The sequence below is a fragment of the Myotis daubentonii genome, chromosome 4 (assembly GCF_963259705.1).
Source record: "Myotis daubentonii chromosome 4, mMyoDau2.1, whole genome shotgun sequence".
NCBI lineage: Eukaryota > Metazoa > Chordata > Mammalia > Chiroptera > Vespertilionidae > Myotis > Myotis daubentonii.
Genome location: NC_081843.1, coordinates 115,175,694 through 115,202,547, shown reverse-complemented (window position 1 = coordinate 115,202,547; position 26,854 = coordinate 115,175,694). Strand labels below are relative to the sequence as shown.

Below are 26,854 nucleotides of genomic sequence, written 5' to 3'. Positions count from 1 at the left end.
AGCGCAGCGCAGGTCCCAGCCCTCCTCCCAGGAGCGCCTGCGGGGGAGCTCCCCGGGCGCCCAGAGCCCCCCGACCCCCCCGGGCAGCACTGCGGCCACTGCACTGGGGACAGCAGCCAGACACAGGGCCCTGACGGCTCACAGGATGCCTGGAGCGCCCGCCTCCCTCAGAGGCGCGTCCTGCAGAAGCCCCGGGAGCGGGCAGGCCGCCTGTGAGCCCCGGACTGTCCCCCCCCTCACCCCCCCACCCAGAGCGCGCCCAGCATTTCGTCGGCCCTGCACCCTGAGGTGGGCATTTTCTACTTCCTCTGACAGGAATGTCGGTGTATTCTTTTCAAATGCCAACAAAAACCTCTGAATAAACCAGACCACAACAATTAGCTTGTGAATTCCACGTATGAGGCATGAGACAGAGAAGGGAAATTAATTCCATTCATTTTCATTTGCAGAACCCATGTCATATCTGCTTCGGTAACACAGAAATACAGAGAAACATCCATCAGCGCTTCTAGGACTTGTGAAATACGTTCCCTCTAGTACCCTGGCCCCAGGCCTGCGAAAGGTCTCTCTCCTCTAATAACCGAACCCCAAACCCGACTTTAGCTCGGAAGTGAGCAGCTCAATGATTTCCTACCGCCCGCTTGTGTACAGGGCACAGCCACTGCCTGATCTGGCACCAGCGCCAGGCCCGGCACCGCTGCTGACAGGCGCGGGGCAGGACCGCAAAGCCTCTGGGAGCCAAGCGAGCACGCGGGCACTTGGGGGGCCAAGCCTCCTCGCCAGGCTGGGCGCGCACATGCTCGGGCGAAGCGGCATCAGCTTAAACTGTAATTTAAGGGGGGAGTGGAGAACAACAGCTTTTCAGGAATTTCACTCTAAAATTCCCAAGTATCTGGTATTTGGGGTGGTGGAGGGTGAGGTGCAGAATCATTGGAAAGTATCTTAGATCTTCTTAGAAAACACAATGGAGGAGAAATGTGTGTTCTGCATTCACTGGCAAAACAATTTTCTCCATGAAAATTATATGAAACGATTTAAACAAGCCAATAAGGTGAAAACGGTGGCACCTCCCACACCTGCCACAGCTGCACCCTCAAAGGAAGTGCCGGCCTCGGTGTGAGGCACGGCCTGCCTGACGCCCACTCTTCCCACTGTGGCTGCTACACAGTGCTGTTCCTCCTGCTTCCCCACCAGGGATTTGCCACAAACACAGCCTGGTTTGTGCTCCAAAAGTACAGCTGAAACTCAGTCAACAGAAATTCGAACACACTTTTCTAGAGAAAAAACTCTACAGCAACACGATGTCCAAAACTCCCTCTCAGAGCCTGGTCTGGGGGCGGTGTGTGTGTGGGTCCCCAGAACCCTCGTAACCCAGACCCCGGGACTCCCTAGCACGGGGGGCCCCTGTCCCCCGAGGCAGTTACTCAGGCTCCCAGCGGAGGGCCTCAGACTCCCCTCTCCCCGGAGCCCAGCAGCCGAGCGGACGCTTCCCTGGCCAGAGGGTGCTGGGCGAGTCACGGGACAGGCGCTGCCTCACGCCCGCCCGGCCTCTCGGTTGTCTCCCCTGTTGCAGGGCGGGTGCTGGGCCTCTGCTCACCAGAACTGCCCTGCCAGCCCAGTACTGACCGTGCTTCCCGGGCCGTTCGGCAGGCACAGGGCAGTGACACGTCTGTCGCCCCACACACACTCCCAGCTGAGGTCAGGCAAGGTCATGCTCTGCCCCTGTCACCCTCGCACGGCCTCTCTCAGCCACACGGCTCCTCACTTCTGTGCCGCCTGCCGGCGATGGCGCCGTTTCAACTGCCCCGAGTGCGGGCAGCTGCGACGAGCCCGCGACGGAGAGGCTTCCCTGGGCGTGCGTGACAGGCTGTTGGCCACGCGTTCAATGTCTGTGAGTCAACAATACGCCCTTAAACAGACACACGTGAAAACAATGTATTGATTGTTTGACAAAATATTGTGATCCGAGGCTGCCAGGCCCGTAAGCCTGTATTTCGCAGGAGCAGTGTTTCGGTGTGCGCTCATGGAGTTAACGGTGACGTACAGAACACAGCCATGAGTAACGGGAATCACTCCAACTGACAGACCTGCAGATTCTGTGCTGCCTGGCAGCTCTCCCCTCCCCACGCCCTTAAAGCAGCTGAGTTTTCATTTGCGATCCATCTAAACGCTCTTTAAGTCTATGTAAGTCTGAGTGCTGACTTCTCCTTTGAACTGGCTAGACCAGCATCTGTCTGGCTCCCCTTTCCATGAGTAAATAAATTCTTCAGCACATGCTCATTTCTCTCTGTGTTAGAGTCCTGGTTTTATCTCGGGGAACATTCTTTGTTAACAGAGTTGGCGGTTCTGTGGAGATGCCCCGCAGTCTCCAGCCAGCGCCAGGCAGCCCTCACCACTGCGGGGGCCCGTTTAAGCCCCGGCCCGTCTTCCCGGCTCCGGGAGGTGAGCACCGGAGAACTTGGCTGATCTCTGTTTTTCTAACTTGAATTTTGCTCTCTCCTACTCTTGGGAATTGGTTTTACAGTCTGATCATTTGATGACTCCTTTCAATAGATTAATGGTTTTAAAGATTCATTCTCTGTTGGGTGAGAAGAAAACAACGTCGGGTTTGTTCATCTTTTCTGTCGACTTGAGCTCCAGTAAATGAAGAATGTGTACTCACTGAGACAGTTCTACAGCATGGCCCTGTGGGTTTCCTAAGTCTGCATTTCCTAACGGATCTAAATGCAGCTATCGGAGCAGCAGTGGCAATGGGTACAACTCTGCATGTAGGTCGTGGAATGTGTTTCGTTTACAAGGGAGAAATAGTAAGGCTGTGAGGTGACTGTTCCAGAATGAGGAACACTCAGGACAAGACCTGAATGGATATAGAAAGTTGCAAAAAGGAAACTTCTCTTAGATTATAGGAAGCTAAAAGTGTGAAAAGCTATGAATTATGTAAAAACTAGGGGCCCGGTGCACGAAATTCGTGCACTGGGTGTGTGTGTGTGTGGGGGGGAGTGTCCCTCAGCCCAGCCTGCCCCCTCTCACATACTGAGAGCCCTCAGGCGTTGACCCCCATCACCCTCCAATCGCAGGATCGGCCCCTTGCCCAGGCCTGACGCCTCTGACAGAGGCGTCAGGCCTGGGCAGGGGACCCTCATTTCCCCCCATCACTGGTTCTGCCCCCAGCCCAGGCCTGATGCCTCGGCCAGAGGCGTAGACACCCTCCGATCGCCTGATCGGCCCCTTGCCCAGGCCTGACGCCTCCGCCAGAGGTGTCAGGCTTGGACAGGGGACCCCCATCTCCCCCTGATCACTGGCTCTGGCCCCCGCCCAGGCCTGAGGCCTCTGGCCCAGGAATCATGCCTGGGCAGGGGACCCCCATCTCCCTCTGATCGCTTGCTCCACCCCCCGCCCAAGCCTGACGCCTCTGACCCAGGCTTCAGGCCTGGGCAAGGGGCCCATCATATCCCCCCAATCCCCGGCTCTGCCTCCCACCAGGCCTGATGCCTCGGCCAGAGGAGTTGACCCTCATCACCCTCTGATCACCAATCACCAGATCGGCCCCTTGACCAGGCCTGAGGCCTCTGGCAGAGGTGTCAGGCCTGGGCAGGGGACCCCCAGCGCCCCGCGGTTGCAAGCTCTGCCCCTGCCCAGGCCTAACACCTCTGGCCTAGGCGTCTGGCCCGGGCATCAGGGACCCGCAGCTGCAGCGGCCCCGCGATCGTGGGCTCCGCTTTAGGCCCAGGCAAAGGACCCCTAGCTCCTGGGACTGCCAGCTTCGACCGTGCCCAGCTCCCATCGCTGGCTCCACCCCTACTTCCTGTTATCACTGGCCAGGGCGGCAAAGGCGCCTGATTCTCCGATCATGGCTGGGGGGCAGCTCTTAGCTCCCCCCTGGGTTTCCGATCACTGTCAGTGGCAGGGGGCTTCTTCCTGCTTTCCCTTTCGCCTCCCTGCATTGTGCCTACATATGCAAATTAACCACCATCTTGTTGGCAGTTAATTTGCATATAGCCCTGATTAGCCAATGAAAAAGGTATCGTCGTACGCCAATTACCATTTTTCTCTTTTATTAGATAGGATTTTAGCAAAATTGGCTTGATTTTGATGGGCTTGTTTTACTACTTGACTGTTTCCTGCCTTCACCTACAATGTGAAGGGCTATTCTTTTTGTCTACTCTGCCTGGATTGCAAAGGTTCTGCGAATTATCAGGATGACCTTACGTGCTAACTTTTAGTCCCTGATGACTTGTGTGAGAGTTCAGGTTCTGCCCTGGCCAGGGAGCTCAGGTGGTTAGAGTGTCGTCCCCATACACCAAGATTGCAGGTTCAATCCCTGGTCAGGGCACATATAAGAATCAACCAATGAATGCATAAATAAGTGGAACAACAAATCACTGTTTCTCTCTCACACAAATCAATTTAAAAAAAGAGTTCAGATTCTTAACAGTCACAATACCTTCTATGTTTATATGTCGGTTTTACTGTCACTTTGAAGTGAGCAGCCTAACACTGTTTCTTGGACACCCATGGCCCTATTCCTAGCCTAAGGATTCAATCTACTGACAATCTTCTGTCTTCCCCAGATCCCAGCCTCAATGTAAAATAAAATGAAACATTCCGAGTATCTGGGACTCCCCGAGGGCGCTGGAGAAAGCGCACAGGTGTCTCCTGCCGAGCTGCTAAGCAGGCGGTGCGGGAAGTGCTTAGGAACTGGACACCTGACTGGATGAGCTGCCCGGGAAGGAGGAGCTGTCCGGTCAGAGGAGATGCCAGCGTCCGAGGCTAATCGGTGGGGGACATACTAGCACGAGCGTCTCGGACGCTGTGTACTATGTGCCGAGTGCCGGGAGCTGGCCGTGCCCTTCCTGCCCAGGACGGTTTCACACCAGAGCCCCGGCGCTGCTCTCCTGGCATCAGACAACACTATAGTCATCAGTCACAATATAGTCACAACTTCAGTGATTTTAAAAAACATTAACTTGGCTGCATCTTTACTTCTTTAGTTTGGATCATGTACCTTATAGGCCAGTATATGTCAATAAGGGGAATAAATATCACTTGTCGATGGAGTTTTATTTTTAGTTGTGATTTTTATTTAAGTATAGTTAGTATACAACATTACATTAGTTGTACTAGTTTTGAATGTACAACATTATGATTTAAAATTTTTATACCTTACAATGTGATCACCCCACTAAGTCTAGTAACCCTGTCACCATGCAAACTTATCACAATATTATCGACTACATTTCCCTTCACCTCTCCCACCCTTTCCTCAATCCCCTCCACTCTGGCAGCCATCCAGTGATCTCTATGAGTCTGTTTCTGTTCATTTGGTTTGTTTTGTTTCCCCAAGATTCCACACACAAGTGAAACAGATAATTGTCTTTTTCTGTCTGACTTATTTCACTTAACGTAATATCCTCTAGGTCGGTGGTTCTCAACCTTCTGGCCCTTTAAATACAGTTCCTCATGTTGTGACCCAACCATAAGATTATTTTCGTTGCTACTTCATAACTGTAATGTTGCTGTTATGAATCGTAATGTAAATATCTGATATGCAGGATGGTCTTAGGCGACCCCTGTGAAAGGGTTGTTCGACCCCCAAAGGTGTCGCGACCCACAGGTTGAGAACCGCTGCTCTAGGTCCAACCATGTTGTCTCAAATGGTAAGATTTCATTCTCTTTTAGTGCTGCATAATATTCCATCTTCATTATTCACTCATCTATCGATGGGCACCTGGGCTACTTCCATACCTTGGCTGTCATAAAAGCCCTGCAATGAGTGCAGGGTGCATACATCTTTTGGAATCAGTGTTTTCCTTTTCTTTGGATAAATGCTCAGAGGTAGAGCAGACGTAGTTTTTTGAGGGCTCTCCATACTGCTTTCCATACTGGATGCATCAATTTGCACTCCTACCAACACATGTTATTTGTTGACTTTTTGATAATAGCCATTCTGACTGGGGAGAGGTTATACAGTTTTAATAATATATAGGTATTTAGGATCTACTGCACACACACTTAGTTAATCTCTTTTCTTGGTATTCTTGATATATTTTTGGAATATCCACCCTATATGTTTGGCATATTTATGGTATATTATGTCTCAGAATTACTATGTCATATCTCAAGGGTTTTTTTTTCTATAAAGATTATGTTGCCCGGCCGGTGTGGCCCAGTGGTTGAGCATTGACCTATGACCCAGGAGGTCACAGTTCCATTCCCAGTCAGGGAACATGCCCAGGTTGCGGGCTTGCTCCCCAAGGGGCGGTGTATGGGAGGCAGCCTATCAATGATTCTCTCTCATCATTGATGTTTCTCTCTCTCCTTCACCCATCCTCTCTGAAATCAATAAAAATATATATTTAAAAAATTATGTTCATCCATTTTTATAAATTAGATGACATTCACTGTCTTCTTTGAAAATAGGCTTAAATGATTGTTTGCAGATATTCTGTCTATATATTTTTTGAATGACTTACGCTGCATTATTCTTATGAACTCACACACCTGACTTCTGAAATCCATTATTAATGTTAACTATATAGCCACTTTAAGTCTTTTATTTCATTATATGAGTTTCTACTTTGACTCATACTGGTGCCTGAAGAATACATCTACTTCTTTAGTATAAAATGTAGGCTTTTCTAGGTTGAATAGATTCCTATTATATTCACCAAAGATAATATATTAATGAAATATTTAGAATGTACATATACTAGTAATACATATCCTTGTATATTGCTAAGTACTCTAGGTCAGTGCTGTCCACACATATAATTTAAACTTTTCTAGTAGCCATATTAAAAAATGACTAAAAAGAAACAGGTAAAATTAACTTTAATATACTTTCCTAACCCAATATATATCCAAAATATTATCATTTATTATGTAATCAATATAAAAATTATTAGATATCTTATATGCTTTTTAATACTAAATCTTTGCAATCCAGTATGAATTTTACATCTCAATTAAAACTAGTCATATTCCAAGTGCTACCCAGTCACATGTGGCTACCATTTTGGACAGTAGAGGTCTACACAATTAATTCTGAAGATCTACCAGCCCCACAGTATCACAGAAAAAACATTGTGCTAGAAATCTAGAAACGTGGTCCTATGCTAGGCGAGGTGACTGATTTTGATCTTGCTGTATTAACTCACAGGTTTTAGTACACTTATAAGAGTTTGGAACAAATGACAGGTTGGAAACAACTCTAAAGTTATAAAATGATCAGCTCACTAGTAAGTACACTGAAATATACTTCAGGGTGTGAACCCTTAATACACTCAAATTATTAAAATTACAAATTAATTTTAACAGAAAAACTCGGTGGTTGTATTTTACAAACACACTAACCTATAAGAAACTGCTAATGATTCTCCTACAATTTTCTTTTCTCAGATTTCTAACTGGAGGGAATTAACAGTTCTTTAAAAGATATAACAAGTAGCCAAATTAAAGTACCTTGTACAAAATCTTAAAACATGATCTGGAGAATAATTTATGACATCACTAATATTTATTGAGCACATTAAAAGACAACGATGGGCCAGACGGGGTGTTTCCCTGGCAGTGCTTATAAGCCAGTCGGCAGGATAAAATATTCCAGCTGAGTACTAGCACTATGCCGCCCTTAACTACTGATCCCAGAGGCTAGCCACCGCTGCCGGCATACCACAGCGGCTCACATGCCTTATGGAATATAATGCCAATATGTAAAGTACAAAACCACACTACCAGCTGTAAGAAAGGAACAGGCTGTTGAGGAGGCTAGACTCAGGAGAGCACGCACCCAGTGAGGGTGGGGAAGGGGATAAGAAAAGGGTCAGGAAGGCGATCACACTTACAATGTATTTGAAGACTGAGCTGGCGGTCACAGGCAGGGACAGGGTGAGGAGGGAAACGTGAGGCTGCAGGTGGAGGAAAGCAGCTTTGGGGCAAAGTAAGATAAAGCTAGTTAGTGCTTTGGGGACAAGTTACTGCTTATGTTGTGAAGAACTCTGAATAATCAGCCGAGTTGGTCTAGTAAGCATAGACCCTTCAAGATGTTTGAAAAAAGAGCACTTTTGGATTTATATAAACGTCAGAGAAGAAAAGTTCTTAGTACTGAGGCCGTGTACGTAACAGTTCAGACCAGGGGGGCAGTAAACATTTTCTGTAAATAACCAAATAGAAAGTATTTGTAGACTTTGGGGACCATATGGTCTCTATTATAATTATTTAATTCTACTATTGCCCTGACCAGTTTGGCTTAGTGGATGGAGCGTCGGCCTGCGGACTGGAGGGTCCCGGGTTCAATTCCGGTCAAGGGCATATACCTTGGTTGCGGGCACATCCCCAGTGGGAGGTGTGCAGGAGGCAGCTGATTGATGTTTCTCTCCTATCAATGTTTCTGGCTCTCTATCTCTCCCCCTTCCTCTCTGTAGAAAATCAATAAAATATATTTAAAAAAAAAATTCTACTATTATAGCGGAAAAGCAGTCATAGACTATGCATAGATGAACAAATATGTCTGCACTCAGGTAACATTTGCTCACCCACTTAATGGTATGTGATCTTGTTAATTAACAAAATGATGTGAGGTGTGAGGGGAGCAGAGATCCATTTACATGTCCCCCCCATTAGCCACTTAAACAAGAGGGCAAATCAGAATGGAGAGGTTGCTAGGCAATTTGAAAAGATCCTTCAGCCATGATGCTGCACCATTCACTGGTGTTTGTTTAGGGTCACTGCCGTAATAGCTAGAGAAACAGAACTTACCTACTTAAGATACATAATGCTAAATGTTAAATGCGGCAGAACACAAGCACTATAGTGAATTCAATGGTGAAATAACCATCGAGGACTTTCCCAAGAGATAAGAGTGGCTTCAAATTCTTGAGTAGAGAAATACATTTTAGAAAGTGAGTAATTTCACCAGATAACAAGTATCCATTATGTAGGTTTTGTGAAAAGCAGTGACTAAGACAGATATAAATCCTGCTGCCTTGTTCAATTCCTGATCCACGGTGAGCCTGGAGTTTTATAAGGTACTATCCATTATGCTTTTTCAAGTTATTCTGTCTACTGGCTGTAATAATGCTCCCCAATTTTCTTTCCTGGGAAGACAGACATCAGATTGGAAAAGCACCTGATTTCAAAAGCAGCAGTGGCTAGTTCACACCTGCAATTCATATGTGCCCTTGCGACCCCTCAGAGAGACACTAAGAGAGATGTAACAGTTTACTAGATGTCCTGTTATTAAACTCACATGACAGACCTCAAAGGATGACTTGCTTCAAGTAGGATGAGCATCAGCTGAACCGCTTTGGATGAGCTCTAGTCAGTGAAGGGACATGAACGTGGCCCCCGATGTGCCACCTGGGCCCGGGGTCATTCTGAGCTGAAGGCCGCCCTGCCCAGCAGAGACAGAAACACTCCACCTTCAGGTAGGTGGCTGAGCCCGGAAAGACAGCGATTACCGGAAGCGACTTTCATCTGAATAACCTGCCTGCAGGGCAGGGCAGACATCCGCTCTTAGTGTCCGGTGAACTACCCCCCCCCCCCCCGCCCCCGCAAGCCCAGGCCCCTCCCACTCCTCAGCTCAGGGCGGCACAGAAACCTCAACTGCATGACCTGTCCTTGGGTCTGACGTTCTATGGACCCTGTACATAATGCTTAAATCTTTTTCCTCCTGTCAATCTTTCTTATGTTAATTTTATTATTAGAACCTAGATAGGTAGATAACATTTTTTTTCTCCCCAACAATAGCTTAATAAAGAGAGCAATGTTCATTTTAAATCAAAATGATATTTTAAAGACTAGGACCACTTTGAGAACACTTATGCCATTAAAAATTGTCAAAATTGCCAAAAATCAATTTGTTAATCATGAATTACACTTATGTGATTTTTAAAAAGTTTTTATAAGTCTACTACTACTAGGATAAATGTGTGTACTATTATATAGCTACTTAACTATGTTCTAAGCACTTTCCTTTTACTTAACACATTCAATCTTCACAATTCCTACTATACACGGGAGAAAATGGAAACACAAGGTCTACAAATAGTAAGAAACCCAATATGGATTCACACCCAGGCAGTGTGGCTTCAGACTCCTGGTCATAAGTAAATGATACTAGCTTGGGGTGAAAAGCAAATTAAATAACTTGTGTAGTTCTTTCACATTTACACGTCAAATATGTTAGATAACACTGATAATCTTTTATACTTATACTAGTGGCCTGGTGCACAAATTTGTGCACAATGAAAGAAAATTAATTAGAAGAAATATTTTAATATCGCTATTCGCCCTTTCTCTATAATATAAGCATCAACAAATGTCACAATAGACAATGACAGATGGAAACACACGTGTGTGATTGGTGCCAGCGAGAGCTTTATATGTGTTGCACATGCACAAGTCAACTTAGCCTTTTATAGATATAGAACAAACTTGCTTAATTAGACCTGCTTTCTGATGTAGCTAAACTTTTTCCAGCCCAGTGAAGCACCCCAATTTCTCTTTCAGGTAATTGTCAGCAACACAGCAGTAAGTATCAATACAAAGCAAATTATTATTATAGATCACGCAGGGAGAACAAAGGGTAAAATATTTAACTGCAGCAGTGTTTGACTATATTCTGCGCAGTGAGAAAACCTGAAGTCATTTTCAAGGACCACCATTTCTTACTTCTTTTCAGTTGGGTCAAGTTTCTAAGCTTTCTAAGTCTCCATTTTCCAGCTAATGAAAAGAAAATAGGGTTTCACCGAGTCTCCAATCTTCCTACTCCAGGATTTCTGTGAGGATCACATGAGATGAGGCACAGAAAACGCTTCACAGACATTTGGTTAAAGTGTAAAATGTTTGCACCTGGCTATAAAACAAGTTGTGTTCCTGGGCTGAAGAAACTGCAAGGAGGCTAGTTGCTAGGGAGAGGAAGCTGGGCATTGCTACGTGAGGTCATTACCCAGATGGTCAGACACTTAGCATATTAGCCTTTCATATATATATATATATATATATATATATACACACACATACACACACAGACACACACTCCCTTATAGTATATATATATACTCCCTTATAGTAGGCTGCTTAAATAGGTATTATTTCATTCACATAGACAACTAAATTAGATTAAATTCAACCTGACCAACTAGAACAACAGAATGCGTTAGGTACAAGTATATAGTAGTGCATTTCAATCCTAAAGAGACCAAAGCAGAGAGCATTTCCCAGTGTTTACTGTGTACTGGACGAGGTACACCATGAAATAAGACTGCTATTTCAACATGAAATTAATTCAAAATCGTGTAGCTTCGAAGTGGCACAATTAGGATTAGAATTCATACTGGCCTAACTCCAAAGCCTCTTTTCACTACTGTGTTGCATAGCTTAACAACAGAAAATGAGGAAAACAAAAAGACTTTGTATTTTCTTGACAGCGAGATCGACAGACACCATGAGCCGCTTAGCGCTAGGGAGGGTTCTTCCTGAGGGATGTGTCGCATCCCAGAGGCATCACACAGACCTGGATGTGCGGCCGCTGCACACCTCGGCGGCATGTGCAGCCATGGCTCCTGTGCAGCACGTTACTATACTGAATACTGTTGGCAGCTGTAACTCAGGGGTATTGTGTATCTACACACAGAAAAGGTGCAGTGAAAATACAGTATAAAAGACAGACAGCACTGACCACACACAGAGTGTAGAGGACTGGGAGTTGTGCTGAGTGGGTGGGTGGATGAGCGAGTGAGAGGCCTTGGACATTACTGTCTTAGACTAATGTTATAAAATGATGCAACCAGAGATGATCGAGAGGGAATATGACAACGATAACTATTTTGAAATAACTGAAGAGCTATTACGTAGAGTAAGAGACATGGGATTCTGGCTCAAAGTAAGAAAGGAAATCATAAGGAGGTGTCAGACTGAAAGGGTCAGTTAGACTGTAACACCAGGCGTTAGAGGTTTGCAGGGACTCATCAGCAGGGCAGGAGTCAGACACAGGTCACTCCCTGCCTCTGCTTCAGGTGAGAGCGGTTTGGCTTTCCCATGTTTTGTGGGCATTCTGTGTTACATTTTTTTCTTTTGTTTGGAAGGGGGTGTCCTCCTGCTGTAAAATTCTTCAATCCAGTGGATTAGATAACATTGAAAAATTTCTTCCTACTCAAATTCTCTATTCCTGACTGGTTTTGATTAATGTTAAGAACATAAACTCATATCTTCCTTTTAATTGTTAAAGTCAAACAAAAACAGACCCAACATACCGTTTTTTTCTGCGAAGGCCATTGCATCTTCTTTGGTGCTGAAGGTTAGAACCATGTTGGACAAGGGATCAGCCCTGAAAGAAACAATTTTTTTCCAGGATTTAACATTAAATTTTGGCTGAAAAAAAAATCAATACTTAAAGTAAAATGTTTAGAATATAAACAATTGCTATAATAATAAGTACAGTACTGATGAAACATCTTATTTGGAATAAACTCTTTAAAATTCTTCACTGGTTGAGTATCAGATTGCTAACTGCTCCTCTGAGTGAGACTGTATATTCTGAAGGGGACCGTGCCTTCTGGGACAGTGATTTTAAACTGGTCCCCGGGAAACACAGACGCGGACAGCTCTGACCCCTTCCTTCTCTGCGTAAGAGATGCAGATGGAGAGGCCCGCTGCACGGAGGAGGCTTGGCGTCTGCGCGAGACTAAATCACCGGAGGATGGGGCGGGAAGGCACAGGCAGGCCTGGGCGCTGAGCGCGCGTCCCGCTGCTGCTGGTCGCCTGGCAGGAATCTGCCGGCCACGTTCGTTCCACTCTTCCTCAACCACCTACAAATCACTCATTTTGACTTTTGAAATCCAAGATCTTGTTACCCCTTTTCTCATTCTCCAAAATGACATTTATATCCCAAACTGGCATATTAATAGATCAGAGGTTCACCAAAAGACATGTACAAGATCTCCATTTTATTTTATGCATAATAGCCCCAATGAAAACTAACCAAACGCTATCAGTAAACAGTGCAATGGATGAATTTTGCATAGAGATGAACACATTAAAATCTCATGTGACTTAACGAAAGATCATCATAGCATTTCAACCACTGGGTATGGAAAAAGTTGTTCCTTATAAATTTCTTTAGACTCTACAAACATGTGATTTACAACACTTCCATGAAATATACAATCTAAAGATACAAAATACCTAAAATCGTGCCTATACTTCATTTTGCCAAGCAAAATGTAATCCTATTTAAATTTCCACACATGAGATGTTTTTAACAAACATTCTCCCAGTTACATCGACAGGAAAGAAAAGTCGAATGTCACACTTTTCTAAGTGAGAGGACTGAAGCGATAACGATCTTCAGCTCGCGCCTGGGCACACATGACATTCTAGGAGGCCCAGGGAGAGCGGAGTCTTCTCGCTTATCTGGCTGCTTCTCTAGCAGCAGCTTTTATTCAACTCGAGGCCGTCCTGCTGGTGAGCGTTTGGGCCACATTCCACAATGGAGATTTAGGTCACTGATTTCACTGGGGCCGCAGGATTTATGACCACTTTTCCCAGTGCACCGTGCATTTATTAGTCACAAATCTCAGAAACTTACCAGTTTCCTTCAGAATAGCCGGTACCTAATCTTATCTAGTCTTCTCCCCTTACAAACAAAAACATACCTTATTAAGAAGTTTTAATTTCAAATAAGTGAAGTGTTACTAATTATTAACACTACATACCCAGTGGATCTTAAACAAATGCAAACAGCTTGGGAGGGTGCTAACAGCGCTCACAATGTCAGCCATTTTTTTTCTAATAAAAAGAGTACTTTGAAAACAACTGTCTATGGCAGTGATGGCAAACCTTTTGAGCTCAGCATGTCAGCATTTTGAAAAACTCTAACTTAACTCTGGTGCCCTGTCACATATAGAAATTTTTTGATATTTGCAACCATAGTAAAACAAAGATTTATATTTTTGATATTTATTTTATATATTTAAATGCCATTTAACAAAGAAAAAATCAACCAAAAAAATGAGTTTGCGTGTCACATCTGATACGTGTGTCATAGGTTCGCCATCACTGGTCTATGGTTTAATATATGAATATTAAACAGGTATATTATATAGAAACTAGAGGCCCAGTGCATGGATTCGTGCACAGGGGAGGGGGGGAGTGGAGGGGCAGGAGTTCCTCAGCCTGGTCTGCACCTTCTTGTAATCTGGGACCCCTTGGGAGATGTCCGACTGCCAATTTAGGCCTGATCCCCATAGGCTGCCAGGGCGGAGCCCACGCTGGGCCAGGTGCCGCACTGCTCGCAGTCATTCGGCCTGCTGTGCCTGCCGCCACTGCCCGCTGCCACAGGGTCGAGTCCGGAGAGGCTCCCGCCGCTGCAGCTGCGCTCGCCAGCCGTGAGTGCCCGGCTTCTGGCTGAGCAGCGCTCCTCCTGTGGGAGCGCACTGATCACCAGGGGGCAGCTCCTGTGTTGAGTGTCTGCCGCCTGGTGGTCAGTGCACATCATAGCAACCGGTTGACCAGTCATACTGGTCATAATGGTCACTTAGGCTTTGATATAGATAGATATGTCTACATCATAGAACACAGTGATATCTACACAAAACTACACAAAAAGAAGTATACATGAAGGAGTGTTAAAATCAGTATGTTTAAAAGGAAAATCTACATAGAAAAAGAACTGAAAAGTTATTCAAGTGAAACCGAAGCACTCACGTGGATGCCCAGCCCATCAGAGGGTTCTCCCAGCGCTCCCTGGTGTCGAACTCCATCTTCCACTTCTTGGTGTTGTTCACCCCGGACTGCATGTTGTTGCGCGCAGGAACGAAGATCCGGACTTTCCGGGTTTTGATGTGCTCCTCGGGGACGCCAGTTAAGGTAGTGATGTCCTACAGAAAACACGCAAACACGTTTCCGATAGCTAGTGCTTACTTGTAGGACCGCTCTCATCAATGCTATGGACCAAAGGACCAGTATAAATACTTAGTGCCGCAATATGTATTGGGGAACAGTAAGTGTATCTCTGATTCAACTAGTCTTTCTACCCACAGATTAAAAACACAATTCTTTAAAGTTATTTTAGCTCTCAACCAATCCTCTGTTTAACACAGTACCTTTCTACCTGCTCCAGTAATTAAGTGTGGTTACGTCGTCAAAACTTGTGTTTGGAGGAACTATAAAAATGATCCACATAAATATTTACACAAATATGCACTTGTAATACTTGCTTACATTTTTAAAAAAGTATTTTTATAGAAGATAAAATTAAAACAAAATGAGTGCAATTGGTACATACTTTTAAAGATATGAGTATGTTTTAATTGTGTTTTTAAAATGCATTTTTATTGATTTTTAGAGAGGAAGGGAGAGGGGAAAAGAGGAAGAAACATCAATTTGAGAGAGAAACATCAGGCCCTGCCTTGTACACACCCATCACCAGGGATGGAGCCTCAACCCTGGGCAGGTGCCCTAACCTGGCATCAAACCAGCAACCTCTGGTGCATGGGATGACGCTCAACTGAGCCACACCGACCAGGGTTTAACTGATCATGTTAATTGTCAAGTTCACGTCAAAGAAAAGGAATTTCCAGTATAATTACATGTAATGGCTTTCTGAAACATGTTCCTCAACTCGAGAGCTTGCAAAGGACTCAGCTTCTGGAGAGTCCTCAATACTTATTTCTGCTCTGAATTCAGTATAGTTTTGTAATCTGTCATATTCACTTATTATTCAACATTTTGTATCTTTATATTACTATTAGAGGCCTGGCGCATGAAATTCATGCACGGGTACGGTCCCTAGGCCTGGCCTGCCATCAGGCCCTGCCCCCCGCCGCACCCACCCTGGTTCCCTGTTTGCCACCGGGTGATCAGTGCCTGACGGCCAGGGAAAGGGATTGAGAGGTCAGCTGTTCCCGGCCGCTCGCCAGCCCCGCCCCCACCACGGGTGGCCATCAGGCGATCGGAACCTGCCAGCTGGGGAAAGGGACCAAGAGGTGGTCAGTGCGCCTCATAGTGACTGGTCCAGCAGTCGTTCTGCTGTTAGGGCCAATCTGCATAATCCCCTTTTATTATATAGGATAGAGACCTGGTGCACGGGTGGGGGCCGGCTGGCCTGCCCTGAAGGGGGCCCCAGATTGGGGTGGGGGTCCCGGCTGGGGGCAGGGCCGGCCTGGGCAAGGAGCCTCGGGCACTTTGTAGGCCATCCACACCCCCATCAGGTGGGGGTCCCTGCTGGGGGGTGGGGCCGGCCTGGGCAAGGGGCTGTGGGGAGTTTTCAGGCTGGCCATGTCCCCGGCTTTGTCACGATGGACATCCGGAAGGATCTATCCGGTCTAATTAGCATATTACCCTTTTATTAGTATAGATAGATGTTCTGTCTCCAAAGTTACAGTTTAAGCTTAAACTGGGTCTTAAGAAACAATGTTACAAAATTATGGGGTGAGGATTCTTTTCCAAATTACACAGCAACCTCTCGAGTATAAGCTGAATTCGTACGAACTGGAATGATTCATTGGCTGTTCTCTAAAGAAGATCTCCAGGAAAGGAAACACGATACACTTACTCTGTGCACTAGACACCTCGGAAGGTGGGATCACAGAAACAGGCTTTTTCTTCATAAACTTCAGTGAGTTTATATAGGAACTTACAAAGTAATTAAAAAAACAATAAAGCTTTTAAAAATGGAAACAGTATTTCTTGATTTGTACTAGCTACTAAAGTGCAAAGTTTTTCAGAATGGAAAACCCCTTTAAAGTAAGAAACTACCAAATGTTGCTAAGCTCTTTATATTCTGAACTCCTGACTACCAGCTTCCAAAAATTATGGCAATTATTTATCGCTATCTTCACCCAATTGAAAGCAGAAACAAATGGGTTTCTGAATCCTGAAGCGCAGTGTGGGACACACAGGCCTGCATGGAGGGCTGTGCACGGAGCTGACAGAGAGGCCATGAGCCCTAACCTCCTAGTCCCTGCAGGCACACAGTCTAGACAAACTGATTTCTCACACTTGTAAAATGCATCACGACACTCTATTGTTACCATTTCAGCCACACGGCTCAGCCAGTAACAGAAGAACCTGTCCTTTAAGGACATTTCAATGGGAAAACTCCCACTCCAAGATTCTATTAAAACAATGCAATCCTTGAAAAGAACCGGGGGCACTGTGTTGAACTCGTTACTTGTGTCATCAATGCTTTGCTTTACCTCAAGTTCTCAATGGCCTACCTGTGACTCAACCTTTGCAATAAACAGACAAATAAATACAATCTGTAAATGCCTAAACTCTGCCGAACTAATGATATTCTTTTCTCCTGTGTAGATTTCTACTTCTGTGTTGCACTAGATCATCTGTCATTTTTTTAAAGGCTACTTAGAAAAGAGAGAAGTGCCCTGAAGATGTCAATATTGCCTTTCACAGCGCTCTCATTTGATTGGTAAAACAGAAAGCCATAAATAATCCATGCGTTTTCTAGGATTACAAAACCTTCCGTCAGACAGGGTATGAGAAGCCTTCAAGTTGGCTCTTTAGGAACCTCAAAACTCACCAGTTAATAATTACCTGTAAATCCTAATGAATCAAGTTACTGTGTAGATAATATACACACGCAAAATGTTAAAACTTAAAATTTTTAAGCGGTTGGGTCAAATATGAAACCTATATTCCTATTATTAAAGAATGTTACTATCTAAATAGAATAAAGTTTCAGAAACACAATCTCATGTAAATGTGCCATTTTTTAAATAGTGACAAATCATGATTCAGAGATTAAAGGGCATTCAAACAGAATTTGCTGCTGAAAAGATGCATCTCCCAGTTCCAAAGTCCTACTCCCTCAGTGCATCTTCCACAGTTTCTAACTCTGAGCAAAGCCTGGCCTTCCACGCCACACGTGTGCTTCAGGGAAAGAGAAATGTTAAAATCACTAAGAAAGTAGATGCCAGCATATGTAAATGAACTTGATTCTTTCAAATACCAACTTTCGTTATAAAATATTAGTTTTCTACATAAAAACTGTATGATTCGGTTATCAACTGTTCCCATTTATCTTGTGTGAATTCTTTTTTTTTTCTTTAAACAAAGGAAGCAGGGAACAAGCAATGGGAAGTTGGTGTCAAAATGCCGACAAACCTCCCAGCAAGCCTCCTGCAACCACCCAGGATTGAGAGTCTTGCTGGCCTCTCTCTTTTCAATACCAGAATTTCACACATTTCAATGACTATTATGACTTCAAAGAATCAAATTTCCATCACTGTCCATCATCTGGCGATTGATCTGTAGAAAGGAGTTCTTCTGCGTGCACCCCAAACAAAAGCCTCCGTACTCTGTGGCTATATATCAAGTGTAAAGGTTTATTTGTGACAGTCGTGTCTTTGGTAAATTAGGGTAACACTGAGGGAGTGCAGCTGCTCGGCAGGAACCTCCTTTTTGGCACCATTTCACTTAAATAAAAACTGAATAATTAGCTTCTGCCTTTATTAAACCACAAAAATGCCACTGGCCTTCGTAATTACTTCCGGTTGCCCCACCCACTTAACCTTAATAGTTTACACTTGTCATAAAGAGAAATAAATGAAAAAGGGTTTTGCCAATGGGTAAATTTTTGATAGGTCTCTCAGTATACTCAAAAGAACCAAAATTTTTACCAGGCTTTTTTGGTAATAAGTGCGACTAAATTGCTTGTTATTATAGATCAATGCTGAAAACGTTTTAATAGAGCACATACTGGGACACTACAAATATTGCTTACAGAAACATGCTCTGTTGGAGGCTACTGGCTACCAATTACGTGTTTAAATTTATTTTAGAGCTGAACTGATCTAAATTTGGTGATTGTGTTTATATTCTACTTCAACCATGAAAGAAGTTAAAAGAGAAACCATCTTAGATCTGTAACAAAATCTTTAAGTACGCTACAGATACCTAACCCAAGAAACTCATTAAAGGGTCTCATAAACAATAAAGGGCATTTTATAAAATAAATTTTACAGTTTGAAAAATACGAAAAGCTGACAGCATGCTGTGTGAATTTACTCACCACAGCGGAACTTTAAACATTGCAGAGAATGAGCAGCCACAGTGACTCAGATACAATCAGACTGAAAACAGAGGTGCCAGGAGAACCAGCTTTGTCCGCCAGAGCAACAAACACACTGTGTGGGAGTCCCACCAGGAAGGAAACAAGAGTGGCAATGTGACCCCATTACGTCTTGCATACTGTAAGCTACCATGGAACCCAAAGTAAAGTTTTAAATGGAATGTTGTTAAGATAGAAAACGATCACACAAATGACACTGCTAATCATACAACGAGTAGGAAATTAAGAAATTAAGAGCTGTGTCTCCATCCCAAACTTCTGTCAGCACCCAGGTGGCCCTTCTGCAGGGACGGGTGCAGCAAAGGCTAAACCAAAGGGCGAGTCAAAACTGGTCAGAATCCCAACTCACAACGTTGCAGATGAAAACATCTCCTAATTCAGCATCTATAAAGTCAATTAAATGAAGTATAACAAAGACTAAGTACTGTATGTAAAGTGCTTATATTGCACAATAAAAAGAACGTGTCTCTTTAATTCAACATATATTTCAGAACCTATATGTATTAGACGCTGGACACAATGCTCAACAGTACAGACATGACCTCTTGTCTCTTAAAAATCACTACTGAACTTTTTAAAAAGAGTGAGCAAAAAGTGGGTGTCAGATGCAGAAAATCTTCCTTGAAAAATGAGTAAGTCATTAAAATACAACAAAGGGTTATGCAATCAGAGTCAGTAAGCTGCTTCAAGTTCAAAAGAGAGAACAACATAGTTTTTCTTTCTAAGTAAGGGCTGACTATTCCATTTCTTGTGTATGTCAAAGCACTGAGTACAATATCATGTTAAATAAATGTGTTTGATGAAGTTACAACCATATTCTGAAAAGCCTATGACATGCTAACAGTGACGGGATAGGTACCATTTACCTTTATTCACTTCAGTCCAAATGGAAAGATCCTGCTATGCCAAGTTATCCAGGCCAGGGCTGCGGAGGGACTAAAGACTGCCCCTGAATTCAAGAGCTTGCTCCTCTGAGCACCCGGAGGACGGGAGGGGGTCGTTACATAATCATACTATGAAATACAATATTGGCTAGGAGCAAGGAATTATGTCTGATTCAGACAAACCTGGAGGAACCCAAGCTCCACCACTTGCCTGTGCGGTACTGAAAAGGGTCAATGGTTGAGCTTCGACCTATGAACCAGGAGGTCACAGTTCGATTCCTGGTCAGGACACAAGCCCGGGTTGTGGGCTCGATCCCCAGTAAGGGGTGTGCAAGGAGGCAGCCGATCAATGATTCTCTTTCATCATCGATGTTTCTACCTCTCTCTCCCTCTCCTTTCCTCTCTGAAAACAATAAAAATATATATATATATTTTTGGTTTCTTTTTTTTTTTTTTAGTTTTATTGCTTAAAGTATTACAAAGGGTATTACATATGTCTCCTTTTTCCCCCCGCCCTTGACAATCCCCTGGCCTCCCCTACCCCCCAGTGTCTTATGTCCATTGGTTATGCTTATATGCATGCATATAAGTCCTTCGGTTGATCTCTTACCCTCCCCCCCTTCTGCCCCCCTATCCTCCCCGGCCTTCCCACTGCAGCTTGACAGTCTGTTTGAGGCAGCTCTGCCTCTGTATCTATTTTTGTTCATAAGTTTATAATGGTCTTTATTATCCATGAATGAGTGAGATCATGTGGTATTTTTCCTTCATTGACTGGCTTATTTCACTTAGCATAATGCTCTCCAGTTCCATCCATGCCATTGCAAATGGTAAGAGTTCCTTCTTTTTTACAGCAGCGTAGTATTCCATCGTGTAGATGTACCACAGTTTTCTAATCCATTCATCTACTGATGGGCTGTTTCCAGATCTTAGCTATGGTGAATTGTGCTGCTATGAACATATGGGTGCATATATCCTTTCTGATTGGTGTTTCTAAAAAATAGGTTATAAGTGACTAAAACAATTCTCATTGGAATGACAGTCATTTAGCATACATTCACATGACTGACTATCAGAATCTACGTAGAGTAATATCTTCAATGACTTAGTAAATTGCTGTTAGAAAAGGCAAGTTACACAACAGAAACTGTTAAATGCCAACTGTATAGGCGCAAATATACACAAATGAACACACCTAATGTAAGACCATTGCAATCAGGGCCAATATTTAGCTCCAAGATCCCCTAGAACTCAGCATCTGAATAGCAAATGTGAGTTAGTACAGTATTCTTTTCAATTAATTCAAATTCAATTAAAGATAATTATAATATAATGTTTAAATCATAGCATTTCTCTTTCCAGTTAGTAAATGTCTTCAAAAGTCCTATATATTCCCCAGAGGAGGGGCGGGGAGATAAGACCTAAGAGAAAAAAGCAATTGGAGGGTAGGGCCAGCTCTGTCTCTCCTCCGTAGGTCTGATGTAGCTCTCTCATCATCATTTTGAGAGGAGAGGAAGAAAGGAAAGAAAGAAGAAGAGGAAAATGCTACAAAAGTATGAAGAAAGGTGAGAAGGGGAGGAAGAACAAGCAGGGGAGTAGAAGAGACATAGAGGAGTACCAAGAAGAAAAGAACAATAACAGTCAAAAAATCGGCCAGAGCGCCCAAACCAGGCGGGGGGGGGGGGGGGGGGGAGGAAAAGGAGGAGCCAGTCGCGGGAAGGGAGGACTGAAGGGGTGGGGAACAACACAGACAGCCAGAAAAGGAAAGGTGATGACAGTCAGCTACACTGTCCGCAAAGGGGGAAGGGAGTCCCAAAGACAGAGAGACAAGCTCCAAGCACCAGAGAGACCAGGGGAGAAAGGAGAGGCAGGGAGAGCAAACAGAGTCCAGTCAAGGTAAAACCATCACCCTAGCCAACCCCCAGCCAGGACACCCACTGAAACAGGCCAGAAGCTTAAACATGCGTGTGCCTGTGTCAGCACCACCTTGCGGACAGCAGCTCAGCCATCTCCACTGACTTTCCCATGTGGGTGGGGGGAGGGGGGGGGTGTGGGGCCATGGAGACTGGGGGATTAGAGCAAGTAGATGAATTCAAGATTCCAGCTCCCAATATGCCTTTATCAAAAAGCAACCTCAAAGTCAGAAGTTGAACAGGAAAACCACTGACCTGCTATCCCGTACCGTCCGTAAAATCTAAAATGCAACGACAAAACATGGGATCCTTCTGCCTGGGGGAGGGGAGACGTGCAGGGTGGAGGGGCCAATGGGGGAGAAAGGGGGCATCTGTAATACTTTCAACAATATATTTCTTTTAGAAAAAAAGTAGTTGTTAAAATGTAATCCCTTGTAGAAAACTGTAAGAATTATTTCACGAACACCCAAAATCCCCTGCATCCCTCTCTGACCTCACTTGGCCTCTCGCTGCTCCCCGTTCTCCTTGGCCACAGCCTCCTCCTCTCAGCCGGCCTGCACTCCGCACTGCCTTTCTCCTCCTCTGGCATCTGCCACTCCAGGCAGAGGAAGGGAGTCCCAAAGACAGAGACAAACTCCAAGCAACCAGCCATATTTGAATATTGAATACATTAAAATCCTAACTAAACCAGGAACCTTATTTTACTTTTTCAGATGTTAAATCTCAAACTATTCAATTAGGTTTAAAAATCTTTTAAATTGTTAGATGTCAGTTATAATGATATAAACTCAGTAGTCATCGTAATACAAAGTCAGTATACTGATCCGATCCTCAGGTCTTAAATTTAAATGAGCGCCTTCAGCCCAACATTTTGGTATACCGGTGTCTATATGCTGCTCAGAGAAAGCCACGGCCATTTTTAATACCTATTTCATTAGAGGCATTAAAATAAAAAACCTTTAGTAACTGATAGGTAATATACTCAAAACGGCAAGAAGTAAACTATTAACCATGAAACAGAACTGAGCAAAAAGCCTACTCCTATTTCTGAACAGTGTGCCTGACCGAGAGGCAGTTTGGGTAGCCATAGCACACCGCGTACAGTAGCACCCCTTTTCCTACACGTCCCCTGGCAGGACATGGACGGGATCTGCAAGCTTGCGAGCGGCGTTGTGAAGGGGGAGTCAGACACAGAGGAGCCACAGCAGACGAGCGCCTGGCACAGAGGCGGGATGGGCGTCTCCAGCCTCCACTTCCGAGCTGGGCCTTCTCCTCCCGCGCTCGGCCCCTCTTCCCAGACACGCGCGACACGAAGAGAAGAGCACTTGTCCCGGGGGCGGCCTCCTGTTCCTTCACTCCCTCTCCCCTGCCTTCATGACCACGTCGCTGTCAGGTGATGGACATGAGGCTTTAACAAGTTCAAGGTGGGATTTGGATGAATTCTTGAGTTTTGAAGTTATCGGACAAACCGGCCAATTAAAAGCAAAATACTCTCTCTTTCTACTACCAAGAAAGAAACAACAACACAAAAACCAACCTACGAAAGAAAGCCAACCAACCAAACAAAAAATTAAAAAACCCACCAACCTACATTCAAATACAGTCTAAAGAAAACATCAGGTATCACATACTCGGATATAAACTCTGATGACTCATTTATAATTATATCCAGTTAAATGAATAAAATTACACAACCAATTTCCAAGGAGAGAATAGACAGCTTTGTAGTTGGAACTAATTAAAGAAAAATAATGTATCTTCACATACAAATTGTAGAATCACTAAAAGGATAAAAAACATAACATTCAAATGATTAAATATTATCAATTCTACTTTGAGAGCCAAAGCTCCTCAATAATAACACACGAGCATTTCAAACCCTTGAAAGGCTCCTGTGTGGAGTGCCGAGTGCTCTACACAATGCCACCCACCGCAGGTAGGAGAGCGGGGAAGGGGTGGCCCAGTGACTGTCCTTACAAGGGGCACAGTGGGCTGCGACGCCGCACCAGCCAGACACTTGCTTCCAGGCATGAGAGATGTTGTGGCTGGTAAGTCCAAACCTTTACTGTACTTTGCTAATTGGTACACAGAACTTAAAGTGTCTGAAAGATAAAACACTGTCAGCCCGATCCTCCAGTCCTGTTCAAGTTGTCTGCGTGGAACAGAGAGGAAAGCAAACTGGCTTTAATTGCTGAAGAACCGCAGAGAATGGAGACGGCTGAGCCCTTCGGAGGAAAGATCTTTGTTCCTTAAACAACTTCAATATAGAAAGACCATTCCCTACGTTAAGTCTCAATGGTCCCTGTCTGCATATAAAACCCAACATTACCATTCATTTCCTCTATAACTATTTAATAAGTACAAGTTTTTTTTACAGCGAGATAACATGTGAAAATAACTTATTTGAATGGGATTGTATTTTGGAACACAAAGTTCTGTACTTATCAATACATTTTATTTTAAACAACTGTATATAATAAATGATCTGACTTGTTTTACTCAATGTCAAATGCAAGTTATCTGAAGTTATTTCAATACTAATGATACGTTATTAATGAGTACAAATATTTCTATTTTAAATGATCGACCAATTCTAGTTAAATACATTTTCAGTAATTTTAAAAGCATGTTTACCCATAAATATAAAAATAAGCTATATGAATATTGGTTCATATGCTCAGGTATATATGTCATGTGATAGGAATATTAAATACAATTTAATCTTCTAAACATAAGCAATCATATATTGTATAATTATTTTATTGGTTCATAATAGTTATTAACTTATCTCAAAGGCACATAAACAACATTTACTTCTAGATATACTAAGTCTTAACATTTTTCATTACTTGCGTTTTGTTATGTTTCAAAATAAGTATCTCCCCCTTTTACACGTGAAAAAAAAGCCAATAACAGGCCATTCCACTATAAAATTTACACTTCCAAAATCATTAGTCATTACTTCTTCCTTAGAAGTGTAAGCAATAGTACTGCTACAATCTTAAAGGCTATCTAACAATTTTTTTTCTCAGTAGCTTGTAGGTAGTGTAAAAACCGAAAGAGACAAGTACATTGTAAGTTTTTTAAAAATAAAACTCTACCTCAAACTAACTCTATAATCAATGCTTTTTCTTTTTAATAGTCCCATCCTGATACAAGAATATAAACAAGCATCTGTAGACTGAGAAACACGAAGAAACGTTCCATATTTAGTGAAAGTCTTGAAAAAAAAAAAGCCCACATGCTCAACTGCCACCCTGAAAGGCTCTCAAAGGCTGCTATTCTTTGATGTAAAATGAAATACTACTTAGTGAATAAAACATAAGAACTCCTGTCTACCCTTCAAAGAGACATATCCTTTGACCCAGTGCTCCAGGCTAAAGCCTTGAAATTTTTGCACAAGAATGCTGCGTGAGGAAAGTCCAGACACAACAGACACTTGAGATGCGAGGAGGCTGTATAACCCAGTCACAGACACTAGCCTCCCAATAATCTAGCAGAGATAGCGCCGCCACCCACCAAAAGAACGTAATCTCTCCAAGAAAACTGGCCCTTCAAGAAGCAAGCACCAGAGCAAACGCAAGCCTCTCACTTAGCTTTCTCTTTTGTGCAGGCCACCTCCTAATGACCAATCTTTAATTCGGGTTTGCAGACTTATAAAAAGTTTTCATCTATAAACTTTTAGTGTGTTAGGAAGTAAAAACAACATAAAACTAATACTTGTGTAGCAAATATAATTGTTTTATTTTAGAAGGCTTGCAAAAATATCACTCATTTCTACAAATTTCTTAGAGCAAGTTCAAGCAATGAAAAAATGTAAAACCAACTAAAGTGACAAAAAAATTATATTAAATAACTTGTTGCTGCTTGCAGACATTCTAAAACAGCAATATTCTCGCACAGTCGACTATGTGTGTGCGCTAACACCACTGCAAGTACTTACTGCAAGTATCAACAAGTGACCAAGCTTTAACTGCTGTGCTGCTGCTGGGAGGAAACTGCCAAGCAGTAAAACAACAAATTGGCAGCATTCGAAACCCTGACTCTTTATTTTACATGCACACCTAATTTCAACATATAGATTATTTTAAATCCTGATAGGATTTATATTAAAGTGCTTACTATAATTTCTCAAAAAAACTTAGAAATGAGAGCCAGCCTTTCCCACTCTACCTATTTGAGATTTACAGACTGCTACACAGAGTTTCCTTTTTGATACTCATTTATGATGAGGATGTATGTATAACTATCATTAGTTTAAAACAACTGCTGCTTAATAGTTTTTAAACAAAATGACTAGGCATCTAACTGAAAATAAACCATTGAAAGTGCCAACATAAACACTGAAGCATAATGCCTGGCACAGATAGGTGCTCAATACATGTTTATTAAATAAATAAATAAATAAATAAATAAATAAATAATGAAGGATAGATGGCAGCCAACTAATTTTACAAAAGTAACATACTAATGTCCAAAGTATTAAGGCTTATTTCACCTTATTTTTATTACTACATTAAAATAATTCTTACATTTTGAGGGGATTTTTCTATCTTTTGTATTTAAATCTTAACTACAGTAGTAGATACTTAATATAAGGCGATTGTGACAAACAGAAATTAGTATTTTAAAAATAGGAAATAAAAATGATGACAAAGCATTTCAAAAACATACCCATGTAGGTCTCATTCATTCTGTAGCTGTTTTATGGGGAGTGCTTACTCAAAATCTTTAAAGAACAATGAACAGTTAACGTCTCTATTTTGCATAGTCCACGTGAATATAAAAAGACAACATGCTCTCATCAAATGTGCTGAAAGGAAACCGGGGTGGGGGTGGGGTGGGGGTAAAGGGAAAAAGTTTCTCTCTTAATAAAGCACAAAGGCAAAGGCATTCTTCACCCAACCTCCACAGCACAGCAACCCTGCAACAAAAACCAAGGGCCAAGCAAACAGTCAGCGGTGAGCTTT

The 26,854-nt window shown here is 43.3% G+C and overlaps 1 protein-coding gene across 1 annotated transcript in view; it reads right to left on the bottom strand.

Moving 5' to 3' along the window:
* Nucleotides 1-26,854, bottom strand: part of NDUFS4 (NADH:ubiquinone oxidoreductase subunit S4) — a 61,769-nt gene that overhangs the window by 1,796 nt on the left and 33,119 nt on the right. Inside the window, exons 3-4 of the mRNA XM_059695015.1 lie at nucleotides 14,707-14,879; nucleotides 12,255-12,328 (exon numbers count right to left, since the gene is read on the bottom strand). Coding sequence (XP_059550998.1) covers nucleotides 12,255-12,328; nucleotides 14,707-14,879 — 247 coding nt within the window. The remainder of the gene's footprint in view (nucleotides 1-12,254; nucleotides 12,329-14,706; nucleotides 14,880-26,854) is intronic.